Source organism: Ranitomeya variabilis, chromosome 6 (genome assembly GCF_051348905.1).
Source record: "Ranitomeya variabilis isolate aRanVar5 chromosome 6, aRanVar5.hap1, whole genome shotgun sequence".
Classification (NCBI taxonomy): domain Eukaryota; kingdom Metazoa; phylum Chordata; class Amphibia; order Anura; family Dendrobatidae; genus Ranitomeya; species Ranitomeya variabilis.
Window position 1 is genome coordinate 351,480,085 of NC_135237.1, and position 27,424 is coordinate 351,507,508.

At 43.9% G+C, this 27,424-nt stretch overlaps 1 protein-coding gene across 1 annotated transcript in view; it reads left to right on the forward strand.

The window, feature by feature from the left end:
- Window positions 1-553: 553 nt before the first annotated feature.
- GMPR (guanosine monophosphate reductase) overlaps window positions 554-27,424 on the forward strand; it is a 150,580-nt gene continuing 123,709 nt past the window's right edge. Inside the window, exons 1-3 of the mRNA XM_077269929.1 lie at window positions 554-923; window positions 13,538-13,657; window positions 22,642-22,725. Of these exons, the coding sequence (XP_077126044.1) occupies window positions 837-923; window positions 13,538-13,657; window positions 22,642-22,725 (291 nt within the window). The 5' untranslated portion in view covers window positions 554-836. The remainder of the gene's footprint in view (window positions 924-13,537; window positions 13,658-22,641; window positions 22,726-27,424) is intronic.

The following is a 27,424-nucleotide window of genomic DNA, read 5'->3' on the forward strand; positions in this document are numbered from 1 at the left end:
GAATAATTTATACAACCAATGGATGAATTTAATGTCAGGTTATAAGCTTTTATTTACATAACATGGATAAGCGACATCACTTCTGTCAGGGAGTGTAACATCTTTTAAAAAAGGGCTGGATGATTTCCTCAGTACACATAACATTTTGGGTTATAGATAATTTTGGAACAAAATGTACAGTAAGTAGAGAAAGGTTGAACTTGATGGACCTAGGTCTTTTTCAATCTATGTAACTATTTCAGGATACTATTAGGATACCTCACAAAAATCACCTGACAATCCCCTTTAACTGTATGATATAACTTAAACTACTCTTCGTTATCATGGTATTCACTCAGTGACAAGTGCAGCAGTGATTCTTTTGTACACAATAGAGCATGATTTGGGTCTCATTCATACATTCATTCGTTGTGCTTAGTCATGAAATAATCCCTGCCGGCTTGTTCCTCCAGTTCTGTTTGCAGGAAAAAAAGCCTCATTGATTGTTGTCCCTATGCAGAGCTTTGGTGTGGTTGCGCAGCACTGCTATGGAGAGCGTAGACTCTTATTACACACACATTCTCGTCCTGTCAGCCAGCAGAACAGGAGCCAGAGGGAAGACTCCAGTTCCGTTGCTGATCTCTTTCTAAAAACAGCACTTGCCTAATAAAGATATGGGACTTGTCCATTCACTATTGGCCTTTTCCGCACTATAAATACTCTTGCTGAAGATCATACAGGCTTTGCTTGTTTCAGGGTTGTTCCTGATCTGGAATACACTCTCTGGAGCACAGAGGAGGAATATCTGCTGCTCACCACTGCATTACAGCATTAAAGGATCTTAGTCAGTTATAAGGATGCCCAGAGTGGACGCAGACCTCAAGCTGGACTTTAAAGATGTCCTGGTCAGGCCAAAGAGGAGCAGCCTCAAAAGCAGATCAGAGGTGAGTCCTTTCCTCCTCAAAGAAAATACTATAAATAATATTTATCCGTGTTACTATTAGCGCCATTACTTATTTGCAAATTGCCTCTTCAGAGGGGAAGACTTGAACTTTAGTGCCACCTTCATGACTTTTTAACATATATATTGTACAATAGCATAACAACCAAGGCTTATTGATCTTTCGAGGTCCAAAGTGGATTTACATTAATAGTGCTGTTTGTCATATTCACAAAATCCGCAGTTGAACCAAGAAGGATAAATTACTGCAGTTGTAGGCATAAACTCAACTTCTCTTAGAATGGAAATTTCCACTTTTTTTCTTTGCTAATGAGGAATTTAGACTTCACAGCGGGGGAGTGGGGAGCTCGGGATTTGTATCTTGTTGGGCTTCAGCCTTGCTTTCACCTTCAGTATTTCACCTTGGCAGAGGAAAGAACAACTCATAGTTCTGGTTGGAAGTAGATTAGTCAGGCTGAGCCTGCAGAAGAATAAACACTAATGACAATGACCATCGGCAGTGTGTGTTAGCCTGGCATGCCATACTGGCTTCTTACGCAGTGCAACAATATAAGACGGACTAATACCATGCAAACATTTCTTTGTGACTACATAAAATATTCCTCAAAGTCCAATGCTTGCTTGTTGGAAACCCTGACCCAGACGTACATTTATTATTATAAGGATGTGATTAGTCACCAACAAGTCTGGCCTGTTGGGGGAAACTCATTTATGTAGACCCCACAGCCCCTTGTAACACTTTCTGTGCAGGGATGCCACTGTCCTGTTAGCTGTCCTACCTGATTGACATGACTGCTTCATATATTTTGCAATCTATTAACCCATGCAATGCTACATTTAGGAGGCGTATATCAAGCAGCCCCTTGAAGTATATATATATATATATATATATATATATATATATATGTATATATATATATATATATAATTCACATTGTACACAATGCTGCCACGCATCATTGTACATCAAATTACATTGCAATCAGTTCTTACATTATATATTGTAATTTCAATGTAATAAAATATTCCTGCACAGTAGCGAGCCTGTGATATTCGCAGTATATAAATTCAGCGTATTTTTCTTGGGAGAATAGGAAGTCACCTTCAAGGCATTCTTGCTGCAGCAGATTTTATCAGGCATGTGCTCTATTCACTCCAGGCTGGGGGTGTCTCCTCCTAACATAGAGGCTTTCTGGGAAATTGCTATGTCAAATCCTAGTTGCTTTACTCAAATAAACCTTAGGTAATTTAAGGTAACACATCTTCAAGATCCGCGTCATGTTCTTACAAAAACAGACAGTCATTTTATGGTGGTTCACATATCCAGGACGGCCGCTCTGAGCATCACTGCATCGCAGCTGCATCTGCTTACTGCAAGTCTCATAGAGGGATGGTCCTACGGATCTCCTGCCTATATCTGCACAATGTCGTTATGATATTCTCTTAGCAGGGATTCACTTGTATTTTCCTTTTGCTTCATTTATTGCATGATTGGTGTTATTTTCTATTTGTCGCTAAGTATGTAGTATGCAATTATCAGACAAAGAAATCTTTCGTGTAAAATTTCCCCTGGAAAAAAAAAAGCCTTTGTCAGCAGCATTAGTTAAGGCCTCGATCTAAACATCTTTAAAAAAAAAAAAAAACACAATAAAAAATACTGACTAGTGTTTGCTGTTAGGTAGTCAAGTGCTATCAGCTGAAAGTATCACTCAACCATCTTCAAACAGATTGCAGCTTTTTTTAGAAACAAAGTTGTTTCATGTAAGACAATATGATCCCAATAGCAGGAATCATGTTTTTAGGAATAAAAATTAAAATCCACATAGGATCATTTGTTTGGTCTACGTTTTTCTCTTTGGAGAAACTTGCACCCATGGCCTTTTATCTTCTTTAGTGTTTTTCAAACTTGTTTTGTATTTTCAAGTAAGCGTTACACTATGGATAATGTTTGCAGCCCCTTATGCCCCATCCTCAGTCTTCCATCCCTTACAGAATGTCAGTTTTACTAATAATTTGGTAACTCTGTTACCTGACTTTTAAATTTTTCTATCATTACATAGTTACCGTACATAGGTTGAAAAAATACTTGGGTCCATCAACTTCAATCTTTCTCCACCAATTATACTGTACATTTTTAATCACTAAATTATCTATAACCTACAATGTTATGTGCACTGAGGATTGCACCTTCTTTTACACTCTTTTTATTATCAAAATGCAGAAGAAAATGTCAAAAGTTTTTTTTTTTTTTAAAGTTGCACACAAATTCATCTCTATTCCACACGCACATCTTAATTAGACCTCACAGTTGAGGAAGATATTTTTCAATGTATACTGTGAAAACGTATAAACATGTTTCCAACAGGATATAATTTTGTGTACTGCAAAAAAGGTATCCACTCAAACCATTGGCCATTCATTGTCTGGAGCTGCCCCTTCCACCTTTAAAGCAATGCAGCGCATTAAGCTCAGATTAAAAATTTGCCAAGTAGACCTAATGCGGCTCATAAAGTTTTTATGTGAATCATTATTTACTCCAAGTGCTCTTGAGAACAAGAACTTAGGTTTTCAAAGTGCAGAAACCTGCACCAATTACAAATGTGTTCCTTACAGCAGGCCTTTCGCACAGCCTATGCAGGCCACAGATGACCCCCCTTTCAACCATCAATGGCAAAACTGTAGATGCCCCAATTAAGGAGGTCCTCTCTAACTTAACCTGCCTTAACCTAGCAGTTTCAGCTTGTCTGAGGTCAACAAGAGCAGGCCACGTTAAACTGTCACCAGGTTTGGCCGATATGAGTTACGGCCACCGCTTTCAGGGCTTATCTACAGCATTCTGTAATGCTGTAGATAAGTCCCTGATCCAACCTGTAAGAGAAGAAAAATAACTTTTATTATACTCACCTGTGGGGTGGTCTGGTCCGATGGGTGTCACAGGTCCTGGTCCGGCGTCTCCCATCTTCTTGTGATGCTGCCCTCCTGCTCCTGCGTCATCCACACAGGCTCCCCGGAATTGCACTCTGGTGCAGGCGTACTTATCTGCCCTGTCAAGGGCAGAGCTAAGCACTGCAGTGCGCGCCGGGAAAGGTCAGAGAGGCCCAGCGCCTGCACACTGCAGGAATTTGTTCTGCTCTCAACAAAGCAGATAAGTACGCCTGCACAGGAGTGTAATGCCGGGGAGCCTGTGAAGCAAGCAGGAGGTCGGCATCGCAAGAAGATGGGAGGTGCCTGTCCAGGACCTGCGACACCAATTGCTTGCACCGGACCGCCATGCAAGTGAGTATAATAAAAGTTATTTTTCTTCTCTTGCAGGGCGGATCGGGGGCTTATATACAGCATTATAGATTGCTTTAGCTAAGCCCTGAAAGGCAGTGGCCGTAACTCATATCGGCCAAACCTGGTGAAAGGTTCCCTTTAAAGAGGTTGTCCAGAAACAAAGTAAAAACAAGCCTGGCATAAAAAAGAAATAACTCACGAAAATTATATTAAATGTTATTATGACAAAAATCTTACATTCTTTTAATTAGCAAATCTGAATCATTTTGCATAAGGAGGTAATCATAGAATAAAAATGGCCACCTTCTCATTATACTAACATAAACCTGTCCCAAAAAGTTAATAGGACATGTGCCCATGAGCATGTTTAGTAGGAAGCTCTACTGCTGTGACTCAGATATAACCTGTATCACATACTATCATGCTACCTCCAGTTCATAAAAGCCACTCAGCATTCAAATAGACAGGGCGGACAGCAGTGTGAGCAGCCTCTTCTTATTTAGGCACCCCTGGTATCTCCAGTATTAGTTCAGATAGCTAGGGTGAACAGCAGAATGAGCAGCTTCTTCTTACCTAAACACCTCTGGTATCTCTAGTATTAGATCCGATAGATAGGGTGGACAGCAGAATGAGCAGCTTCTTCTTACCTAAACACCTCTGGTATCTCTAGTATTAGATCAGATAGATAGGGTGGACAGCAGAATGAGCAGCTTCTTCTTACCTAAACACCTCTGGTATCTCTAGTATTAGATCAGATAGATAGGGTGGACAGCAGAATGAGCAGCTTCTTCTTCTTACCTCAACACCATTGGTATCTCCAGTATTATTCAGATAGACAGGGTGAACAGCAGAGTGAGCAGCATTATCTTACCTCTGCTCCCCTGGAATCTGCAATATTAGATCAGAAAGACAGTCTAAGCAGCAGTGTGAGAAGCCTCTTCTTACCTCAGCACTCTTTCAGAAAATGTTTGCAACCATTATGTGTGTGTCATGTCGGACGCTATTCACACTAGGGCGTCCGACAGGCAGCGGTAATTCCACATACGTCCACTATATGTTCAGTGGCGCCAGCAAGACTTTATTCAGGTTGTCCGGGGTTAATCTAGCTGGTACTCGGTTTGGAGTCTGGGTCACGCCCACGGCCTTTAAATAGTCGTGCTGGACTTTTGGCGTCACCGATTATAGCTTGTGCCTCGTGCCTAGTGATTCCGGTCTGGAGTGGTGGTTTTGTAGGAGATATATCGTATCTGGTGGTGTATTAACCTTTGTTATATTTCTCCTTCCTATATTTGTATTTGCTTTGCCCTGAGCACATTATAGTGTTTTCCTGTGTGTCTGCGGCGTGGTGCGTTTTTAGTTTACCCTGTCTGTGCTTTCTGTGGGGGTTGGTGTGATATCACTTCACTGGGTGGCGGTTGGTGGTTTCAGCTTAGGGTTGAGACAGGAGTCAGGGCCAGGCCTGGTGGCCCAGACAAGCACACCATTAGTGTAAATTCTGGGAGAGGGACAGACAGGGTTTCCTAGTCTGAGGGATATCACAGGGTCCCGCATAACCAGCCTGAACTTCCCTGGGCTTTTCGTAACATGATAATCGGCCCATATTTTTGTATTCTATGGATCCCATGACTTCCATTACCCGTCAGATGGAGGCGCTCTCCTTACAGGTCACTGAGTTGAAGGGGGCGGTTCAGCAACAGGGCCTAGTAGTATCTAACGTGCAAGCTGAAACTGCAGGTAGGGTTGCAGAGCCAAAGATCCCTTTACCTGAAAAGTTTGCTGGGGAATGCAGTAAATTTGTTATTTTTCGTGAAACTTGCAAATTATACTTTCGTATGCGCCCGATCTCCTCCGGTAATGAGGCTCAGCGTGTGGGCCTGGTGTTGTCTTTATTGAACGGGGACCCCCAAGCATGGGCTTTTTCTTTACCATCTGATTCAGCTGCATTTAACTCAGTGGAGAGTTTTTTTTCTGCTCTTGGGCTCATATATGATGATCCTGACAGAATGGCTCTAGCAGAATCTAAATTACGCTTTCTCCGCCAGGGGGAGCGTATGGCGGAGGATTACTGTACTGAATTTCGCCGCTGGGCGGTGGACACACAATGGAATGACCCCGCGCTGCGGAGTCAGTTTGTTCATGGGGTTTCGGGAAGGGTTAAACCAGCCCTCCTGATGTATGAGACTCCTGCTTCTCTAGAGTCTGCTATGACTCTTGTTGTCCGCATTGATCGCCGTTTACATCAGGGGGCGCAAGAGACGCCGTCTATGGGGGAGGGCGTAGGTGCATGTGAGGTTGCTGCAGGTGAGCCCACAGAGCCTATGCAAATCGCAGGACAGCTTGTCCTCTGCTGTCTAAGAAAAGCGCAACGGTGGAAAACTACTAAGCTCAGAGGGTGTGGAGGAGGCCAATCTGAGCTTAAGTATATCCTCCATAGTGGTCTCTCAGTGTATGCTTCCTGCTAAAGTTATCATCGCCGGCAGAGAGCTGCCAATCACTGTTTTTGTGGATAGTGGTTCCGCCACTAATCTCATTGATGAGGAGTTTGCGCGCACAGCCGGTTTCAGGATCGAAAAACTGCCTCATCCTATCCGGGTGGTCACCATCAATGCCGCTCCTCTCCCTCAGGGGGAGATCACTGAGTTTGTGGCTGAGGTTAAACTCCACATTGGGGTCCTACATTTTGAGCAGGTTACATGTAGGGTGCTCAGTAATCTTCCTGCACAAATGGTTCTGGGTTTTCCATGGTTGTCTATACACAACCCGGTGATTGACTGGAAAACCCAGGATATAATTCAGTGGAGCGGATTCTGCCAGGAGAATTGCCTGGCCACATGTGTGTCCGCTGTGACTCCTTGTATTCCTGAGTCACTACTGGATTTCGCAGATGTGTTCTCTGAGAAGGGTTGCTCAGAATTGCCACCACATCGACCCTATGACTGTACTATAAGGTTAAAACCAGGCGCCAAATTGCCTAAAGCGAGGATGTTTAACATTTCTGGTTCTGAGAGGCGAGCCTTATAAGACTACATTGCTGAGAGTCTGAGCAAAGGGCACATCAGGCCTTCGACATCCCCTGTGGCAGCGGGATTCTTCTTCATTAAGAAGAAAGATGGCGGATTACGTCCGTGTCTGGATTTCAGGGAGTTAAACCAGATTGCGGTTCGTGATCTATACCCTATTCCACTGATACCTGATTTGTTCAACTAGGTGGCTGGTGCTAAGTAGTTCTCAAAGCTTGATCTCAGAGGAGCGTACAACCTCATAAGAGTCCGTCAAGGGGATGAGTGGAAGACGGCTTTTAATACTCCAGAGGGTCATTTTGAAAGTCTGGTGATGCCATTTGGGTCGACAAACGCGCCTGCTGTGTTTCAACATTTCATAAATGATGTGTTCTCTCATGTCCTGGGGAAATTCTTTATTGTGTACCTAGATGACATTCTCATTTATTCATGCGATCGTGATGCTCATTTAGAACATGTTAGGCAGGTGTTACAGCTACTCAGAGAGAATAAGCTCTATGCAAAACTTGAGAAATGTGTATTTGCTGTTCAGGAGTTGCCTTTCTTGGGTTATATTGTGTCCGCTTCGGGGTTTAAAATGGACGCCGCTAAGGTGCAAGCGGTGTTGCGGTGGGAACGCCCTGATAACCTAAAAGCGCTCCAGCGGTTCCTTGGGTTTTCTAACTATTATAGAAAGTTTATTAAAAAATTTTCTATCATTGCTAAACCGCTTACTGACATGATGAAAAAAGGTACCAATTTCTCCGCCTGGTCTGAGGCTGCTGTATGCGCATTCGAGTTCCTGAAGAATAGTTTTGCTTCGGCCCCCATTCTGGTGCAACCGGACGTATCAAAACCATTTACCGTGGAAGTCGATGCGTCTGAGGTTGGAGTGGGGGCGGTGCTGTCACAAGGCTCATCTTTGGGCGAGTTGCGTCCTTGCGCCTACTTCTCCAAGAAGCTGTCGTCCGCCGAACGTAACTACGATATCGGTAACTACGATAACAGGGAGTTATTGGCTATCAAGTTGGCTTTTGAGGAATGGAGACACTTCTTAGAGGGGTTGGTCCACCAGGTTACAGTTATCACCGACCATAAAAATCTGCTTTATTTGGAGTCAGCCAAGCGTCTGTCCCCCAGGCAGGCTCGCTGGGCTTTGTTTTTCACGCGATTCAACTTTTTTGTTACTTACCGACCTGGGTCTATGAACACTAAGGCGGACGCTTTGTCCAGGTGTTTTCTGTGGGGAGAACCTCGGGAAGATCCGGTACCCATCCTCCAAAAGGGTGTTGTGGTCTCGGCTCTCACGACCGAGGTTGAGGCTGAGATTGCCGAAGCTCAGGAGGAGGTTCCATCAGAGCTTCCCATTAACAAATCGTTTGTACTGCTCCATCTTCGCTTAAAGGTGTTGGGTGAGCATCATGATGCTGTTCTGGCTGGCCACCCAGGGGTTAGGGGTACCTTGGAGTTGGTGTCGCGTCGGTTTTGGTGGCCCAAAATCCGACAGGACGTGGTCTCGTATGTATCAGCATGCACCACGTGCGCTAGGGCTAAGATGTCCCGCTCCCGTCCTGCTCGCACACTACTTCCTCTTGGGGTACCCAGTAGGCCATTGACGGAGATCTCCATGGGTTTTATCACAGATTTGCCCTCCTCAGCCGGGAACACGGTCATCCTGGTGGTTGTTGATCGGTTCTCGAAGATGTTGCACTTTGTGTCTTTGCCTTCATTGCCTAACGCGAAGACTCTGGCTCAGGTATTTGTGCAGGAGGTGGTCAGACTTCACAGAGTCCCGTCTGACATTGTGTCTGATAGGGGTTCTCAGTTTGTGGCAAAGTTTTGGAAAGCTTTTTGCTCACAGCTGGGGATCAAGTTGTCGCATTCGTCGGCGTTTCATCCTCAGTCAAATGGTCAGACCGAGCGTATGAACCAGAATTTGGAGCAGTACTTACACTGCTTTGTCTCTGACAACCAGGAGGAGTGGTTGACGTTCCTTCCTTTGGCTGAGTTTGCCATAAATAATCACCGCCAGGAATCCTCTGGGGAGTCCCCGTTCTTTTTTGTTTACGGGCATCATCTTCAATTTTGTACTCGACGTCAGGGGGGCTCTGCTGGAGTACCAGAGGAGGACCAGCTAGGAGCTCAACTGTCATCAGTGTGGAGGAGAGTGAAACAGCGCTTGCTGAGTGTGGGGGCAAGGTACAAACGAGTGGCTGACAGTAGACGTGTGCCAGGTCCGGACCTGAGTGTGGGTGACTGGGTGTGGTTGTCCAAAAAAATATAAAACTCAAAATACCATCCATGAAATTGAGTCCAAGGTTTATTGGTCCATTTAGGGTTGCTGCCATCATTAACACGGTAGCCTATCAATTGGAGCTCCCTTCGGTATATAAGGTACACAACGTGTTCCACAGATCTTTATTAAAAAAGGTGGTGGGTTCAGTGGATGCGGCGCCGATGCCACCTCCAGTCTTGGTGGGTGGCAATTTGGAGTTTGAAGTCTCCAAGGTTGTTGACTCTCGAGTAGTGCGCCGCACATTACAGTAGCTGGTACACTGGCGTGGTTATGGGCCAGAGGAGAGGTCTTGGGTTCCAGCCTCAGACATTCATGCTGACCGGCTGGTCAGTATGTTTCACAGCCGCCATCCGGACAAGCCGGGTCCTATAAGTCGTGAGGGCCCTGGGGTCCCTCGTAGAAGGTGGGGTACTGTCATGTCAGACGCTATTCACACTAGGGCATCCGACAGGCAGCGGTAATTCCACATACGTCCACTATACGTTCAGTGGCGCCGGCAAGACTTTATTCAGGTTGTCCGAGGTTAATCTAGCTGGTACTCGGGTTGGAGTCTGGGTCACGCCCACGGCCTTTAAAAAGTTGTGCTGGACTTTGGGCATCGCCGATTATAGCTTGTGCCTCGTGCCTAGTGATTCCGGTCTGGAGTGGTGGTTTTGTAGGAGATATATCGTATCTGGTGGTGTATTAACCTTTGTTATATTTCTCCTTCCTATATTTGTATTTGCTTTGCCCTGAGCACATTATAGTGTTTTCCTGTGTGTCTGCGGCGTGGTGGGTTTTCAGTTTACCCTGTCTGTGCTTTCTGTGGGGGTTGGTGTGATATCACTTCACTGGGTGGCGGTTGGTGGTTTCAGCTTAGGGTTGAAACAGGAGTCAGGGCCCGGCCTGGTGGCCCAGATAAGCACACCATTAGTGTAAATTCTGGGAGAGGGACAGACAGGGTTTCCCCTAGTCTGAGGGATATCACAGGGTCCCGGGTAACCAGCCTTAACTTCCCTGGGCTTTCCGTAACAGTGTGTTTTGCAGAGGCAGTTTTGTTCCATACAGTGCTGAGCTCTATTCCACAACTGTTCTAATACAGAATATGGCAAGGATCACTCACCTAATTAAAGATGGATGACAGTCCATCATTGCTTTATGACATGTAAGTCAGTCAATCCAGCAAATACTATACTAGCATCTTGAAGGTATCCTGAAGTGGAATAATAAAAACCATAAATCACTATGATGAAACTGGCTTTCATGGGAACAGGAAGACCAAGAATTACTTCTGCCGCAGAGGATAAGTTCATCAAAGGTACCAGTCATATTAACTGCAAATTGACAGCACTTCAAAACAATAGCTCTCATATATGATGTGCAGACATTTAGTAGCAGACACATCTCAACATCAACTGTCCAGAGGAGACTGCAAGAAGCAGACCTTTATTCTCGAATTGCTGCAAAGACGACACTCCTGACAGACACAAACAAGAAGATGAGGCTTGTCTGGATCAAGCAGCAGAATGACTGATCATTAGATCAGTGGGAATCTGTGCTGTGGTCTGATGAGTCAAAGTTTTAGATTTTTCTTGTCAATTGCCATGTCTTTGTGAGAAAAGGTGAAGGGATGGTTTTTATATGTGAGGTGCCCACTGTGGAGCATGAAGAGAGAGTTGTCATGTGAGAGTGCTTTGATGGTGATATTGTTGGTAATTTATTTCAAATTCAAGGCACACTTACCCAGCATGACTACCACAGCATTCTGCAATAACATGTCATCCCATCTGGATCTGGTTTGCACTTAGTGGGACCATAATGTGTGTAGTAATGTTACAGTGACTTAAAACATACATCCAGGCTATGTACAGGCTTTGTGAGCAAGAGGAAGAGGAATGGAGTGCTGTTTCAGATGACATGGTCCCCACAATTACCTCAAACCAATTGAGATGGTGTGGGATCAGTTGAACTGCAGTGCGAAGGAAAAGCAGCCAACAATTGCTTGGCACCTCTGGCAAGTCTTTTGGAAGACTATTCCTGGTGACTACCTGATGAAAGCTGCTTGAGAGAATGTCATGGTAGTGTAAAAAATCAGGGTACAAGGGAGGTACTTTCTAAGGCTACATTCACACTTGCGTACGGGGCTTTGCGGACAGCTGCTTACTTCCTCCCTGAAGCTCTGCCGACTTCCACACTTATTCCGCTTAGGTCCTACTTCTAGAATCATGCGTCTTCTGTACCTATGTTTAACGTTGGGTACGCAGGACATGCGGATGTATGTGGATGTATGCGGATGCGTCGTTTTGATACGCCCGTCGACCGCACGTGAACGCAACTTTTTGTATATGAGAAAAACTAAGGAATTACTGATGGGAAAACCTTACACTTGAACCAAAACAAGGATGATAATCTGTTCCTGCACACTAAGGAAAATCAGTCCCCTTTTTTACATACGAGAAAAAAAATGGACGTGTGAATGAAACCGAACATGCATTAATACATGATTCTTGAGAAGTTACAAATGTGGCACTTCGTGAAATGATTTCACTGTTCTTAAAACGGCGCATCACTGCAAGTGCGCAGAGACTCGCCGGCGCCTGCGCTGAAGATGGATGAAGACAGTGCCCACAAAAGGGTGGTTAAGGTTCGGATAATAGCGCTAGTGCGGGGCGCAGGTGCAGGATTACAGCACTGTAACTGCACTTCATATGTCAGCATGACACTGATGGGAGGGGGGTGCTATTGTAATGAAGAGGAGGAAAGGATTTCTTCCAGGCACCGCACACCTCGGAGCCTTAAAAAAAATCATTAACATAAAGGATTAAAGCTCAATTTCTCAACAACTACACCTGTATGGAATTGAGAGTCCTCAGTGGTTTATACCTTTTAATGGCTAACTCAAAAGATGGTAACAAATTGCAAGCTTTCGAGACTACACAGGTCTCTTCATCAGGCATAGACTAATACAAATTCTGAAGAATCACATATTTATGCACAACACAGCACAGATACATGCCATAGATAAGACAGGTGACGTGAAGCAGAATTACCATTAAGTGAGCGATAAACAGTTATGTCCATAAATATTGGGACAGTTCATAGATAAGGAGTGTGAAAGCTTGCAATTTGTTACCATCTTCTCAGTTAGTCATTAAAAGGTATCAACCACTGAGGACTCTCAATTCTAAATATTTTTCTATCCACTGGCTAACACGGTACCAAGATATATATCTTTCCTACACCTGTATGGGCATACAGGTGAGACTATTTTTACCATTCTATTACCTGTATGCCCATAGTGATAGCTTAAAAGTGTACGAGGGAGTGACAGATTCCCTTTAAGACTTGTATAAATTAATCTTCAAAGTTAACTTGTCGAATGACATCTATGTGATTGTCCGGTAAGAGCGGCCAAGCTGACACTCGGTTCAGACTGGCATTATGGCATCACTGATATTTGCCTGGAGCTGCCCTCCTTTCAGAGATTCATTTTTAATTAATTGTTAATCTAGCATGTACAGCTTGCAGCATAATCTAGTTTATTTCTAGCTTTCGCTGGCTGTGAGTGAAATCAGCAATGTATTCATGGGTTCTGTGATGCGTAATAGAATGTGTATAGCCAGCTTGTGCATGTAGATATGGTAACTCCGTGTTCCCTACAAAGCTGAGACTTATACTCCGCAGCACCCATGCTGTTACTTATATTAGCTACATAATTCTCAGTTCTGCGTGCTGAATATGTTTCTTTCACATCATAATTTTAACATGATTATCAAATAGTGCACATCATTGTTGCTACATCTCGTCGACTGTAAATCAGAAACAGCGCCTCCTTGTCCTTAGCCTCTTTGTGGTATTGCAGCTCTGACTTATTTGCTTGAATTGAGCTGAGCTGTAACAACAGCCTCTGGCTATGGACATAGGGGGCATAGTTTTTGATAAGTACAGTAAGTAGTCAGGTAATCTCATATAAACCATTTAGTGAAAGAATAATGAGACTGAACATAAAACTCTGAAGATTCATGCATTTGTGGTTGTGTTTTACAGGTAGATCTGGTGCGCACATTTACATTCCGCAACTCCAAACAAACCTATACTGGAATCCCGATTATTGCGGCCAATATGGACACTGTGGGTACATTCCAAATGGCAAAAGCTTTGGGCAAGGTGAGATTCCATCCAGAAATATTTCTTTAAAATCCATTTAAATTAAAAATCACTACATTATGTTGCTTTAAGACATTAAAGAGTAACCATCATTTTAATTTTTATGCATAAATCAATAGTACACACCTTTGTAATGGATATTATCAGAAAAATCTGCTTCTTTCTCCTCCTGGATTAATCTTTCACTTTCTATTCACGGATAAAATCTGTACTGAGTGAAGACAGTTTTTCCCATTCCTAAGATAGGAAATGACAGTTGGTGCTTTTAAGGGTTCGTACTCATCACCGTAAAAAAAATGGTCCAATATTGGTATTCAGACCCTTTACTCAGTATTGAATAGAAGCACCCTTTTGAGCTAGTAGAGCCATGAGTCTTCATGGGAATGATGCAACAAGTTTTTCACACCTGGATTTGGGGATCCTTTGCCATTCTTCCTTGCAGATCTTCTCCAGTTCCGTCAGATTGGATGGTGAACATTGGTGGACAACCATTTTCAGGTCTCTCCAGAGATGCTCAAATGGGTTTAGATCAGGGCTCTGGCTGGGCCAGTCAAGAATGGTTACAGAGTTGTTCTGAAGCCACTCCTTTGTTATTGTAGCTGTGTGCTTAGGGTCATTGTCTTGTTGGAAGGTGAATCTTCGGCCAAGTCTGAGGTCCAGAGCACTCTGGAAGAGGTTTTCATCCAGCATATTACTGTACTTGGCCGCATTCATGTTTCCTTCAATGGCAACCAGTCATCGTGTCCCTGCAGCTGAAAAACACCCCCATAGCATGATGCTGCCACCACCATGTTCCACTGTTGGGATTGTATTGGGCAGGTGATGAGCAGTGCCTGGTTTTCTTCTCACATACCGCTTAGAATTATCACCACAGAGGTCTATGTTCATCTCATCAGACCAGAGAATCTTATTTCTCATTGTCTGGCAGTCCTTCGTGTGCTTTTTTTTTTAGCAAACTCTATCTGGGCTTTCATATGTCTTGCACTGAGGAGTGGCTTCCGTCGGGCAACTCTGCCATAAAGGCCATACTGGTGGAGGGCTGCAGTGATAGTTGACTTCATGGATCTTTCTCCCATCTACCTACTGTATCTCTGGAGCTCAGCCACAGTGATCTTGGGGTTCTTCTTTACCTCTCTCACCAAGGATCTTCTCCCACGATTGCTCAGTTTGGCTGGACAGCCAGGTCTAAAAAGACTTCTGGTGGTCCCAAACTTCTTCCATTTAAGGACTATGGAGGCCACTGTGCTCTTAGGAACCTTGAGTACTGCAGAAATTCTTTTTTAACTTTGGCCAGATCTGTGCCTTGCCACAATTCTGTCTCTGAGCTCTTTGGCCAGTTCTTTTAACCTCATGATTCTCATTTGGTCGACATGCACTGTGAGCTGTGTGGTCTTATATAGACAGGTGTCCGCGTTTCCAAATCAAGTCCTATCACTTTAATTAAACACAGCTGGACTCCAATGAAGGAATAGAACCATCTCAAGGAGGAACACAAGGAAATGGACAGCATGTGACTTAAATATGAATGTCTAAGCAAAGGATCTGAATACTTATGACCATGTGACATTTCAGTTTTTCTCTTTTATTAAATTTGCAAAAATTTCTACATTTCTGTTTTTTTTTTCAGTCAAGATCGGGTGCAGAGTGTACTTTAATGAGAAAAAAATGAACTTTTTTGAATTTACCAAATGGCTGCAATGAAACAAAGAGTGAAAAATGTAAAGGGGTCTGAATACTTTCCGTACCCACTGTATATAATAACTAGATAGATATACAGATAGATAGATCAGACAGATAGATATAAATATCTGATTCAGATATATAATCAGTGCTTTGTGTTTGTAGTTTACTGTACATGTATTTTATTAATAAATAGATTATTTTCTGAAAAAATGGCGTGGAGTCCCACTAAATTTTATTAACCATCAAAGGGAATGCGGACAGTTGGGGGCAGATGTTTATAGCCTGGGAAGGTGGTAATACACATGGAGCTTCCCAGGCTATTAATTTCAGCTCACAGCTGTATAATTAGCCTTTACTGGTTATTAAAATGGGGTGACCCTCCAAAAAACATGACATAGGGTCCCCCCTATAATTAATAACAGCAAAGGCTAAGAGACAGCTGTGGGCTGATATTAATAGCCTAGGAAGGGGCAATGGCTATTGGCCAGTCTCAGACTAAAAATACCAGCTCACAGTCACCTCAGAAATGGCACAACCATTAGATACGCCAAATCTGGCACTTAGCCTCACTGTTCTCACTTGCACTGGTGCGGTGGTAAGTGGGGTGATAGTATTAAGTTTGATGTCGCCTTTGTATTGTCAGGTGACATCAAGCCCAGGGGTTAGTAATGGAGAGCGTCTATAAGACGCCCCCATTACTAACCCCATAGTTAAATTGTGAAAAAAATAACACCGAGAATAAAGTCCTTTATTGAGTTAACCAAAAATACTTATACTCACCTTACACCCAATCCACTGTAGCCAATGTCCCCTGTAAAAGAATTCAAATAATAAACAAACGTATTCCTGAGCTGTCCACTGAGAAGATAATAATCCAATTGTCCCTCATTGCATCCAGCTCTGATACATATAGATAGCAGGCTGCATTGTTGCATGATGTGACTATACAGCCTGCCATCCAGCAGAGACACAGAGCTACATGTGCTTGCTCAGCTCAGTGCCTCATGGTCATGTGCTAAAGTTGATATCCAATGAACTCCTTTCACCTCACTGACATCACCTCGAGCGTGAGAAAGTTCTAATGCTTGCGGTGCCATCTGAAAGGTCATCGGAGTTCAGAGCCAATGAACTCAATTCAACTCAATGACATCAGTGCGAGCACCGAACTCCGATGACCTTTCTCATTGCCTGATGGCAGATTAAGTCTTATTTGTATAAAATGAGATTATGGATCCATTGTACAGTGCCCATAGTTTGCTATGTGAAATATTAAAAACTAGCACATTCCGATAGATGTAATGCAAAGGGGTTTGTTTAATATACATACAGTAGTCACAAACGTTTCAGTCCGCACTGGACCTTCATCAGTGTGCTACAATAAAAAATAATGTAAATGTGCATAAACAAATACCGTAAATAAAACAGAAAATAAATAACAAAAGTATATACATCAAGGGCAAAGGTCATAAAGAGATACTGGGAAGACAACCATTTGGTACTACCAGCTACATCTATACACTCAAAATATCGTACAACAAGGTTTATAGAAATAAATAGGCACGGGAGATCGTGTGCACCGAGAGAAACCTAGAGGAACACGAACACTTGTGGGAGGTAAAATTTCCGGGATGGGTACGTATAGGGGAGGTGTATAAGTGGAGAGATCACATACCTAGCGAGTAGCGAAAAATGGTATAAGTGGAAAAACCCCAGTAGAGATTAGTTAGTTTGTATCAAGAGTGAAAAAATATGGTGTGACATAAAGGTTCATAGTGCCAATGTGTCCATATACGAAAAGAACAGGACCGTACCTACCAAAATTGTAGTGAGTTTAACAGGGAATGTATATATAGTTGGAGCGCCCCCAGATGCAGGGTACTTGGTACCGGGCCCCTCTCTGTCTAGCGCCTGTGTGTTGTAGTACCTCCCTGCTGAGCACCACGGGATAGTCCTCACAGTTGTGTCTGTTTCTGATGTTCTTCCTCACAACTATCATTTCTGTTCTGATGTTCGTTCTCTCTCCGTCCCCCATATGATATGGCTAGGGCGCACCCGTATGACGGGTAGGCCTGGAGTTCTTCCGGGACCCTAGAGTCGCCCCTCTCCCACAATTGCCTCCTATGTCTGCTTAGGTGATTTAGGTGAGACAGCCAACCTATAATTAACTGTCCTGCCGCTGTTTGAAGTAATGCTTGGAGCCCAATATTTCCTCGGCGTTCCGGCCACCGGCTACGCGCCTCAGTAGGATGTTGCCACGATCTTAAGGCACGACTCCTACTGGTTCTATTCTCCTTTGTGCTGTGATCTCGTTTCTCACTTCTCCACAATAAACCTCGCTTCGTGTCCTTTCTTAGGATGCCACCGCAACGGGTGCAGGCGCGGCTCCGTAACGTTCTGTCCCTTTCGCTAGGCCGCTGTCAGGATCCCACCCCTGACAGAGACCCCCCTGAATCTTCCCCGCAACACCCTCTGCCACATGATGTTGCCTGGGCAAAACCCAGTCAGCTTCTCCCTAACTTCCTATCAAACCCACAGTTTTACCAGATTGTGAGGAGTGGCCTAATCATAGAACCCTTTGCTCCCCCTGGTGGCCAGAGTGTGAAGTGTAATGTGTGACTGTGATACCTGGTCAGGTGAACTCCTTTAGTGCCATCAGACGTACCATCACTCCCCTTAGTGGCGGAGTGACAGTACTGCAACGACCAGGACTCTGGGGCGCTGCACATATACATCCAAGCCAATGTGGGATGGCAGGTCAGTCTGGGGGAGAAAAATTATAAAGCATGAAGGTACTCCGGGAAAAACATTCACAGGTGCAGACCGCCAGACAGGATAAAAAGGTAACGCATGATAACTTACCCGAAAAGTGGGAGAGAGGGAGGCACAGGGACTACGCAGTATCCACCGCAAGTAGAGTGAGGACATAGCGTGTCTATGATCCATATATATATGGAGAGGGGAGAGGTGTGCGTACAATGAGACCGGCATGTGGGACCGGAAGGGGTGGAACGGAAGTGACGTGTGCGTCACATGACCGATAGGGCGGTGTGAATGTGCATTCCACAGAAGCTGTCAAAGATGGTGGTGCGTTCCAGGATAGAAAAGTGACATGCTGTGAGTCACGGAGCAGTGCGGATCACGTGGCTGGAGGGTGTCACAGGATGCAGACACGAGGAAGTCAGAGTGGACGGCTCTGTAGGGAGAGAGAATGCATTAGTATCTGTACATAATAACATAGTAATGTCTGCATAATATCGCAAAAAAGGATGTGGTATGTGGCAAATGAGGCAGAGGAGGGATCACCAGCACTATAGTGAAAGCATAATACCGTAATTGGATATGGTGTACGGCGAACAAAGAGGATGAGCGCCAGGCTTGTAAAATACAGCAATCATATGCACATCACAGTTGGTAACCTGGCCAATGGGCACCAAAAAAGATTATTGTAATAGCAATGATATATAACACACGATTTTTCAAGTTGCTGACTTGGCAAAAAGGCACCGAAAGTTTGTAAAATACATCAACAATACATATGTAAGAATCAAAGGCCTGCACGATGATACTTGGTATAAGGTACAGGTTTCTGCATGCAGTAGTGTGGTAGTCACTGCTTATTGTCATACAACAAAGAGAAAATGGATAATGTATGCGACCGGTGAGGGGATGGCATCGGAGGTATACCATGGGACAATGACGGGTCAAAGGACGATAATTGACACTACATTAACGCCCTCAGATGATGTACAGACTTCAGATAAAGGATTGTAGATCATAATCTCTGTTGAGGCCTTTTGGACTGAGAGTGTTCAGTTCGTGAATCCAATATGCTTCTCTGCGTTTAAGTATAGAGATTCGGTCCCCACCTCGCCGAGGAGGTGTCACCTGTTCGATAATTTGAAATCTCAGTTGAGATAGGTTATGGCCCTTAGCAATGAAGTATGAAGGTATGGGGAGCAGAAGATTCTTGCACCGGATAGTGGACTTATGTTTCGATATTCTGGACTTGACCGGTTGGGTGGTTTCTCCCACATACAATAGGCCGCAAGGGCACTTAATCAGGTAGACAGCAAAGGTGGTGTCGCACGTGAAAAAATTGTCAATATGGCATCTTTTACCAGTATGAGGGTGGTGGATGGAGTCACCTTTGAGTACGTTGTTGCACTGATTACAACTTAAGCAGGGAAATGTGCCTGTCTTACGATTGCTCAAACAATGTTGGGTGGAGAGTGGACGTGTGGGGCCAATATCTGCTCGGACCAAAGTGTCTTTTATGTTACGTGGTCGTTTAAAACATGGCAGGAAAGGTTGTTGGAACTCTTTGATGGTGGGATATGCCGTTTGAAGAATGTGCCAAAGTTGGCGGATGGTTCTATGTAATCTGTATGCCGAAGGATGGTACTGGTGTACAAATGGTATACGGTGGACAGCAGAGTTGTCCCTATTAACAGTGTTGTTACTCTGGGTGTCAAGAATATGTTGGGGGTATCCTCTGTCTCTTCAAATGGCATATTCCACCATCAAAGAGTTCCAACAACCTTTCCTGCCATGTTTTAAATGACCACGTAACAGAAAAGACACTTTGGTCCGAGCAGACATTGGCCCCACACGTCCACTCTCCACCTAACGTTGTTTGAGCAATCGTAAGACAGGCACATTTCCCTGCTTAAGTTGTAATCAGTGCAACAACGTACTCAAAGGTGACTCCATCCACCACCCTCATACGGGTAAAAGATACCATATTGACAACTTTTTCACGTGCGACACCACCTTTGCTGTCTACCTGATTAAGTGCCCTTGCGGCCTAATGTATGTGGGAGAAACCACCCAACCGGTCAAGTCCAGAATATCGAAACATAAGTCCACTATCCGGTGCAAGAATCTTCTGCTCCCCATACCTTCACACTTCATTGCTAAGGGCCATAACCTATCTCAACTGAGATTTCAAATTATCGAACAGGTGACACCTCCCCCAGACTGACTTGCCATCCCACATTGGCTTGGATGTATATATATATACACATTCCCTGTTAAACTCACTACAATTTTGGTAGGTACGGTCCTGTTCTTTTCGTATATGGACACATTGGCACTATGAACCTTTATGTCACACCATATTTTTTTCACTCTAGATGCAAACTAACTAATCTCTACCGGGGTTTTTCCACTTATACCATTTTTCGCTACTCGCTAGGTATGTGATCTCTCCACTTATACACCTCCATTATACTTACCCATCCCTGAATATTTTACCTCCCACAAGTGTTCTTGTTCCTCTAGTTTTCTCTCGGTGCACACGATCTCCCGTGCCTATTTATTTCTATAAACCTTGTTGTATGATTTTTTGAGTGTATAGATGTAGCTGGTAGTACCAAACGGTTGTCTTCCCAGTATCTCTTTATGACCTTTGCCATTGATGTATATACTTTTGTTATTTATTTTCTGTTTTATTTATTTGTTTATGCACATTTACATTATTTTTTATTGTAGCACACTGATGAAGGTCCAGTGCGGACCGAAACGTTTGTTACTACTGTATGTATATTAAACAAACCCCTTTGCATCACATCTATCGGAGTGTGCTAGTTGTTAATATTTCACGTATTAAGGTTTGGGAACCTATCTCTATGCACCTCCCCCTGTGAGGCTGTGCTGAACATTTTCTATACCACATAGTTTGCTATGGACTCACAGTATCAAAAAGTGCCCCAGATTTTATACAGACAATGTACGTGGCTATTTTTCTAGATATCATATGAATCGGAATACCGATCACCCAGATCATACTTACAGGGGTTGGACAAAATAATGGAAACACCTAACGTTTGGCATCATAATCTTCAAACATGTGATAAACATGCAAACCGTGACATATGGTAATGATTTGTAGTTGATTATTTGTGTTGTGTGGTATGTGTATGTAAATTAACTGTTTGTTTTGCATAATTGTAAGAACGTTGATGAGAACCTGATACCAATGGCAGACCTCTCGGATTTTCAAAGAGGCCAAATTATTGGTGCTCGTATGGCAGTCACTAGTGTAACAGAAAGTGCCCAAATGCTTGGCGTGTCAAGAGGTACTGTCTCCAAAGTAATTACTGCATTTGAAAGAGAAGGAAAAACATACGCAGCAAGGCACAGGTCCGGCCAAAAGTCCAAGTTGACTGAGAGAGACCATCGGACTCTAAAGCGAATTGTGAGAGAGAGTCGCAAGACAACGGCTCTGAAAATCACTGCTGAGCTCAATGAACACCTACAGAAACCAGTTTTCACGAAAACCGTTCATCGGAAGCTGCACAAATCTGGATTCCACGGAAGAGATGCAATTAGAAAACCGCTGCTCTCAATGACAAATGTTTCCAATCGTTTAGAGTGGTGTAGAAACCTCCAGAATTGGTCCCTCAAGCAGTGGAAACATGTGATATTCTCAGACGAATCATCGTTTACCCTATTTATGACCTCTGGCCGAGTGTACGTTTGGAGACAGCCGAAAGAAGCATTCCATCCAAACTGCCTTCTCTCAACCGTAAAACATGGTGGAGGTTCTGTGATGATCTGGGGTGCTATTTCGTGGAGATCCGCCGGGCCAATGATATCCCTTCATGGAAGAATTAACAGCCGAGATTATTTTGGCATTTTGGGCGACCAAGAGTATCCAATGGTTCAAGCACTGTTCCCGGAGGGGAACGCCATCTTTCAGGATGATAATGCACCAATTCATACAGCTAGAATCGTTAAAGCATGGCACGAGGAACATTCTAATGAAGGTTAGCATCTCATCTGGCCCCCACAATCCCCAGACCTCAACATTATTGAGCATTTATGGTCGATTTTAGAGATTCAAGTTAGACATCGATTTCGGCCGCCATCGTCGCTCAAAGAACTGGAGGGTGTTTTAACTGCAGAATGGGCTGAAATTCCTTTGGAAAAAATTCACACCTTGCATGAATCCATACCTCGGAGAATTCAGGCTGTAATCGCCACAAAAGGTGGACCTACACCATATTAAACTAACTTTTGTTGATGTTTCCAGGTGTTTCCATTATTTTGTCCAACCCCTGTATGTAGCCCATAGGAATAAGTGGACACATATTAGACCTCTTTTTTTTCTCATGGATTCACCCATGTCTTGTGGAATGATGGACAAGTCTGCTGAGAATACAGATTAAGTCCAATGCTTAGGCATATAACATACTGTATTTTCTTTAATATCCATCCTCGGCAAATCTATAAGATGACATATATGCATTACATTCATGAAAGTGTTCTGACAAATATACCAATCCTCTTTTTTTCTTCAGCATACATTATTTACTGCAATTCACAAGCATTATACGTTAGAAGACTGGAAGAATTTTGCATCTACATCTCCAGAATGCCTCGAGGTATGAATACTTTAATTTTTTCAGTTAGCAGTTGGGAAATGCTGAGTTTCTGATTTTAGCAAAGCTTAAATGTACTGACACCTTACATTGCAGGATGTATAGACTGTAGTTCTCACAATGGTGAATATGATTCTATACTGTACAATATGGTCAGATTAATTACTAGCACATTGGATTTTTCAGGCTTGTCAGCTGATGGACTTGTAGAAGACACCTATCTCATGGAATATGAGGCTCCTTTCTCCGGACTTACGAAGAGTACATGTATTGTGGATATAGAGTAGCTTGTGTCATAACAAAATGACCTATCGCCACCCCTATATTTAGAGTGTTTTCATCCTGGTTCTGCGCAGGCACCGGCAATGAAGACTCTGCCCAGAACAGCGTGAGTGCAGGGCGCAGGCGCAGGATTACATTGCCGCAACTGCACACAGGGCAGTATGGCATGCATGGGAGGGGGGTGCTATTATAATGAAGACAGGAGGCCAAGATTTCTTCAAGGCATCGCACACCCCAGAGCCTGGAAGAAATCATTAACATAAAACATTAACACTCTATTTCTCCACAACTAGGCCGCAGCTATGAATAAGTCAGATAAGACTATTTTAATCATTCTGTTACCTGTATGCTCATAGTAATAGCTTGAAAGCATCCAGGGGGTAACAGATTACCTTTTTAAAGATTTTGTTTTTGCTTTCTCATTTTTCCCTCTTCCAAGAGCCATAACTTTTTTTTATTTTTCTGTGGACAAAGTTGTATGAGGTCTTTTTTTTCCCTGTGGGACAAGTTAGAGTTGCAAATGACACCATTAATTTTATCATATTATATGTGGAAAATGGGAAAATTAATTCAAGCAAAGTGACATTTTACGGTGTTTATTATGCAGTAAAATTGACCTGGCTACATGATTGTCATTATACTGGGGTACATATGACATTTTGATCGCTTTCTATTGCATTGTAGAGCGGTGACCAAAGAAATGGCAATTATGTTGCTTCGATTTTTTTCCCTTTATAAAATGTACTTTATGTCTTAAATAATTTGATATTTTGATAACATTAAGATTGGACTTTTATGGAAGCAGGAATACCAAATATGCTTCTTTTTTTTTATTTTGGGATGGGGACATTTTTTTTAACATATTAAATTTATTTTTTTACCCTCATATGGGATTTGAGCCTGGGATGATTTCATAATTCTATAAATGCAGTATATAGGAAAATTAACTATCACTTATAAATCCCAGCCTGGCAATCATGGCAACTCATTGGCATGCCATAATCGAGCCAGAACCACACACCTGTAATTCATTTTGCCAAAAAAGCAACTGATCCCTAACTAAAGACCGTTAAAATATAACTTTCAATAATCTATTTTAAAGGAAAAGCATTGAAATTGTGTCAGTCAGTGTGTACCAAGGGACAAATTAGGGTATCCCCTTCTCTTACACTAAGTTAAAAATTATAGTTTTGTGGATATTTACTGTCCCATTAACATGTCAGTGCACCTCTTTTATAAGCATTAGTTTGGTGCAGCCGCTACCTCACTTTCTTATATTCCATAAATACACAACTGACTAATCCTGCTTAAAATAATCCTAAAGCCTCCCTTCACCATGCACCCACACCATTGTATTTATGTATTTTACTCACTTATACAGCACTTTATAGATATTATCGCTGTCCCCATTGGGGATCACAATCTAAATTATTATTATTTATTATTATTATTATTATTATTTATTGTTATAGCGCCATTTATTCCATGGCGCTTTACAAGTGAGGAGGGGTATACATAATAAAAACAAGTACAATAATCTTGAACAATACAAGTCATAACTGGTACAGGAGGAGTGAGGACCCTGCCCGCGAGGGCTCACAATCTACAAGGGATGGGTGAGAATACAGTAGGTGAGGATAGAGCTGATCGTGCAGCGGTTGGTTGATCGGTGGTTACTGCAGGTTGTAGGCTTGTCGGAAGAGGTGGGTCTTCAGATTCTTTTTGAAGGTTTCGATGGTGGGCGAGACTCTGATGTGTTGTGGTAGAGGGTTCCAGAGTAGGGGTGATACGCGAGAGAAATCTTGTATACGATTGTGGGAAGAGGAGATAAGAGGGGAGTAGAGAAGGAGATCTTGTGAGGATCGGAGGTTGCGTGTAGGAAAGTACCGGGAGATGAGGTCACAGATGTAAGGAGGAGACAGGTTGTGGATGGCTTTGTACGTCATGGTTAGGGTTTTGTACTGGAGTCTCTGGGCAATGGGGAGCCAGTGAAGGGATTGACAGAGGGGAGAGGCCGGAGAATAGCGGGGGGACAGGTGGATTAGTCGGGCAGCAGAGTTTAGAATAGATTGGAGGGGTGCGAGAGTGTTTGAGGGGAGGCCACAGAGCAGGAGGTTGCAGTAGTCAAGACGAGAGATGATGAGGGCATGGACTAGGGTTTTTGCAGATTCTTGGTTGAGGAATGAACGGATTCGTGCAATATTTTTGAGTTGAAGTCGGCAGGAAGTGGAAAGGGCATGGATATGTGGTTTGAAGGAGAGATCAGCGTCAAGGATAACCCCGAGGCAGCGAGCTTGTGGGACTGGGGAGAGTGGGCAGCCATTTACTGTAATGGATAGGTTCGTTGGGGGGGTCACGTGAGATGGGGGAAAGATGATGAATTCTGTTTTGTCCATGTTAAGTTTCAGAAATTTAGCGGAGAAGAAGGATGAAATAGTGGACAGACATTGAGGGATTCTGGTTAGTAGGGAGGTGATATCTGGTCCAGAGATGTAGATCTGTGTGTCATCAGCATAGAGGTGATACTGAAAGCCATGAGATTCTATGAGCTGTCCCAGGCCAAAGGTGTAAATGGAGAAGAGCAGGGGCCCAAGGACTGAACCTTGTGGGACTCCGACAGAGAGGGGGCGAGGTGAGGAGGTGGTGTATGAGTGGGAGACGCTGAATGTCCGGTCTGTTAGGTATGATGAGATCCAGGATAGGGCCAAGTCTGTGATGCCAAGGGATGAGAGGGTCTGTAATAATAGGGAATGGTCCACTGTGTCAAAGGCAGCCGACAGGTCGAGGAGGAGGAGAACAGAGTAGTGTCGCTTGCTCTTGGCGGTTAAAAGGTCAGTGGTGACCTTAGTTAGGGCAGTTTCAGTGGAATGGTGTGACCGGAAGCCAGATTGTAAGCGGTCAAAGAGGGAGCAAGAAGAGAGATGGGAGGACAGTTCAAGGTAGACGTGTTGTTCCAGTAGTTTTGAGGCATAGGGGAGAAGTGATATAGGGCGATAGCTAGATACAGAGGATGGGTCAAGAGAGGGCTTTTTGAGGATAGGTGTGATGGAGGCATGTTTAAAGCTTGAGGGGAAAACACCATTTGTTAGTGATAGGTTGAAGAGATGGGTTAGGGTTGGGATGAAGATTGTGGTGAGGTTTGGGATGAGGTGGGTTGGGAGCGGGTCAAGTGCACAGGTGGTGAGATGCGATCTTGAGAGTAGAGTGGCGAGTTGATCTTCTGTAATGGTGGAGTAGTTGGTTTTGGAGGTGGAGGGTAGGGAAGTTGGGAGGAAGGGCTCTGGGGCTTGTTGACCAAAACTGTCTCTGATGTTATCAATCTTCTGCTTGAAGAATGAGGCAAAGTCTTCAGCAGAGATAAGTGAGGAGGGAGGAGGTGCTGGGGGACGGAGGAGAGAATTGAAGGTGTTGAATAACTGTTTAGGGTTGTGAGACAGGGAGGATATGAGAGATGAGAAGTAGGTTTGTTTAGCTGTGGCGAGTGCGGTCTTGAAAGTAGTGAGGGACTGTTTGAATGCGATTAAGTGGTCGTTGGAGTGGGATCTTTTCCATCTGCGCTCAGCAGCCCTGGAAGCTTGCCTCAGTTCTTTGGTCAGGCTGGTGTGCCAGGGCTGTCTGTTGATTTTGCGAGCTTTGGTATGTGTAAGTGGGGCAGCAGATTCCAAAGCTACAGCTATTGTGGTGTTATATAGAGCGGCAGCGTCATCCGCATTGTGTATGGAACTTATGTCTGTGAGAGGGAGGAGGGATTCAGAGAATGAATGTAGGTCAAGATGTTTAAGATTTCTGCGAGGGTGTGAAAGTTTGTGGGGTGGGGACTCTAGACATGGAGTGGAGAGAGATGAGAATGTGAGAAGGTTGTGGTCAGAGAGAGGAAGAGGCGAGTTAGAGAGGTTAGATAGGGAGCAGAGGCGGGTGAAGATGAGGTCCAGTGTGTGACCATCTTTGTGAGTGGCTGCAGAAGACCATTGAGTGAGGCCGAAGGAGGAAGAGAGAGATAGAAGTTTAGTGGCAGCTGAGAGGGAAGTGTCAATGGGTATGTTGAAATCGCCCATGATGATAGTGGGGATGTCCGCAGAAAGGAAATGAAGTAGCCAGGTGGTGAAGTGGTCAAAGAAGGTGGTGGCTGGCCCTGGGGGGCGGTAAATGACAGCCAGTTGGAGGTTGGAGGGGGAGTAGATGCGCACAGAGTGCACCTCAAAGGAAGGGAGGGTAACAGAGGGTGGCAGTGGGATTTGGGTGAAGGAGCAGTTATCTGACAGGAGAAAACCAACTCCTCCACCATGCTTGCTGCTGGGGCGGGGTGTGTGAGAAAGGTGGAAGCCACCGTAAGAGAGTGCAGCAGGGGAGGCCGTGTCAGAAGGGGTGAGCCAGGTTTCGGTGATGGCGAGGAAGGAAAGTTTGGTAGTAACAAAAAGAT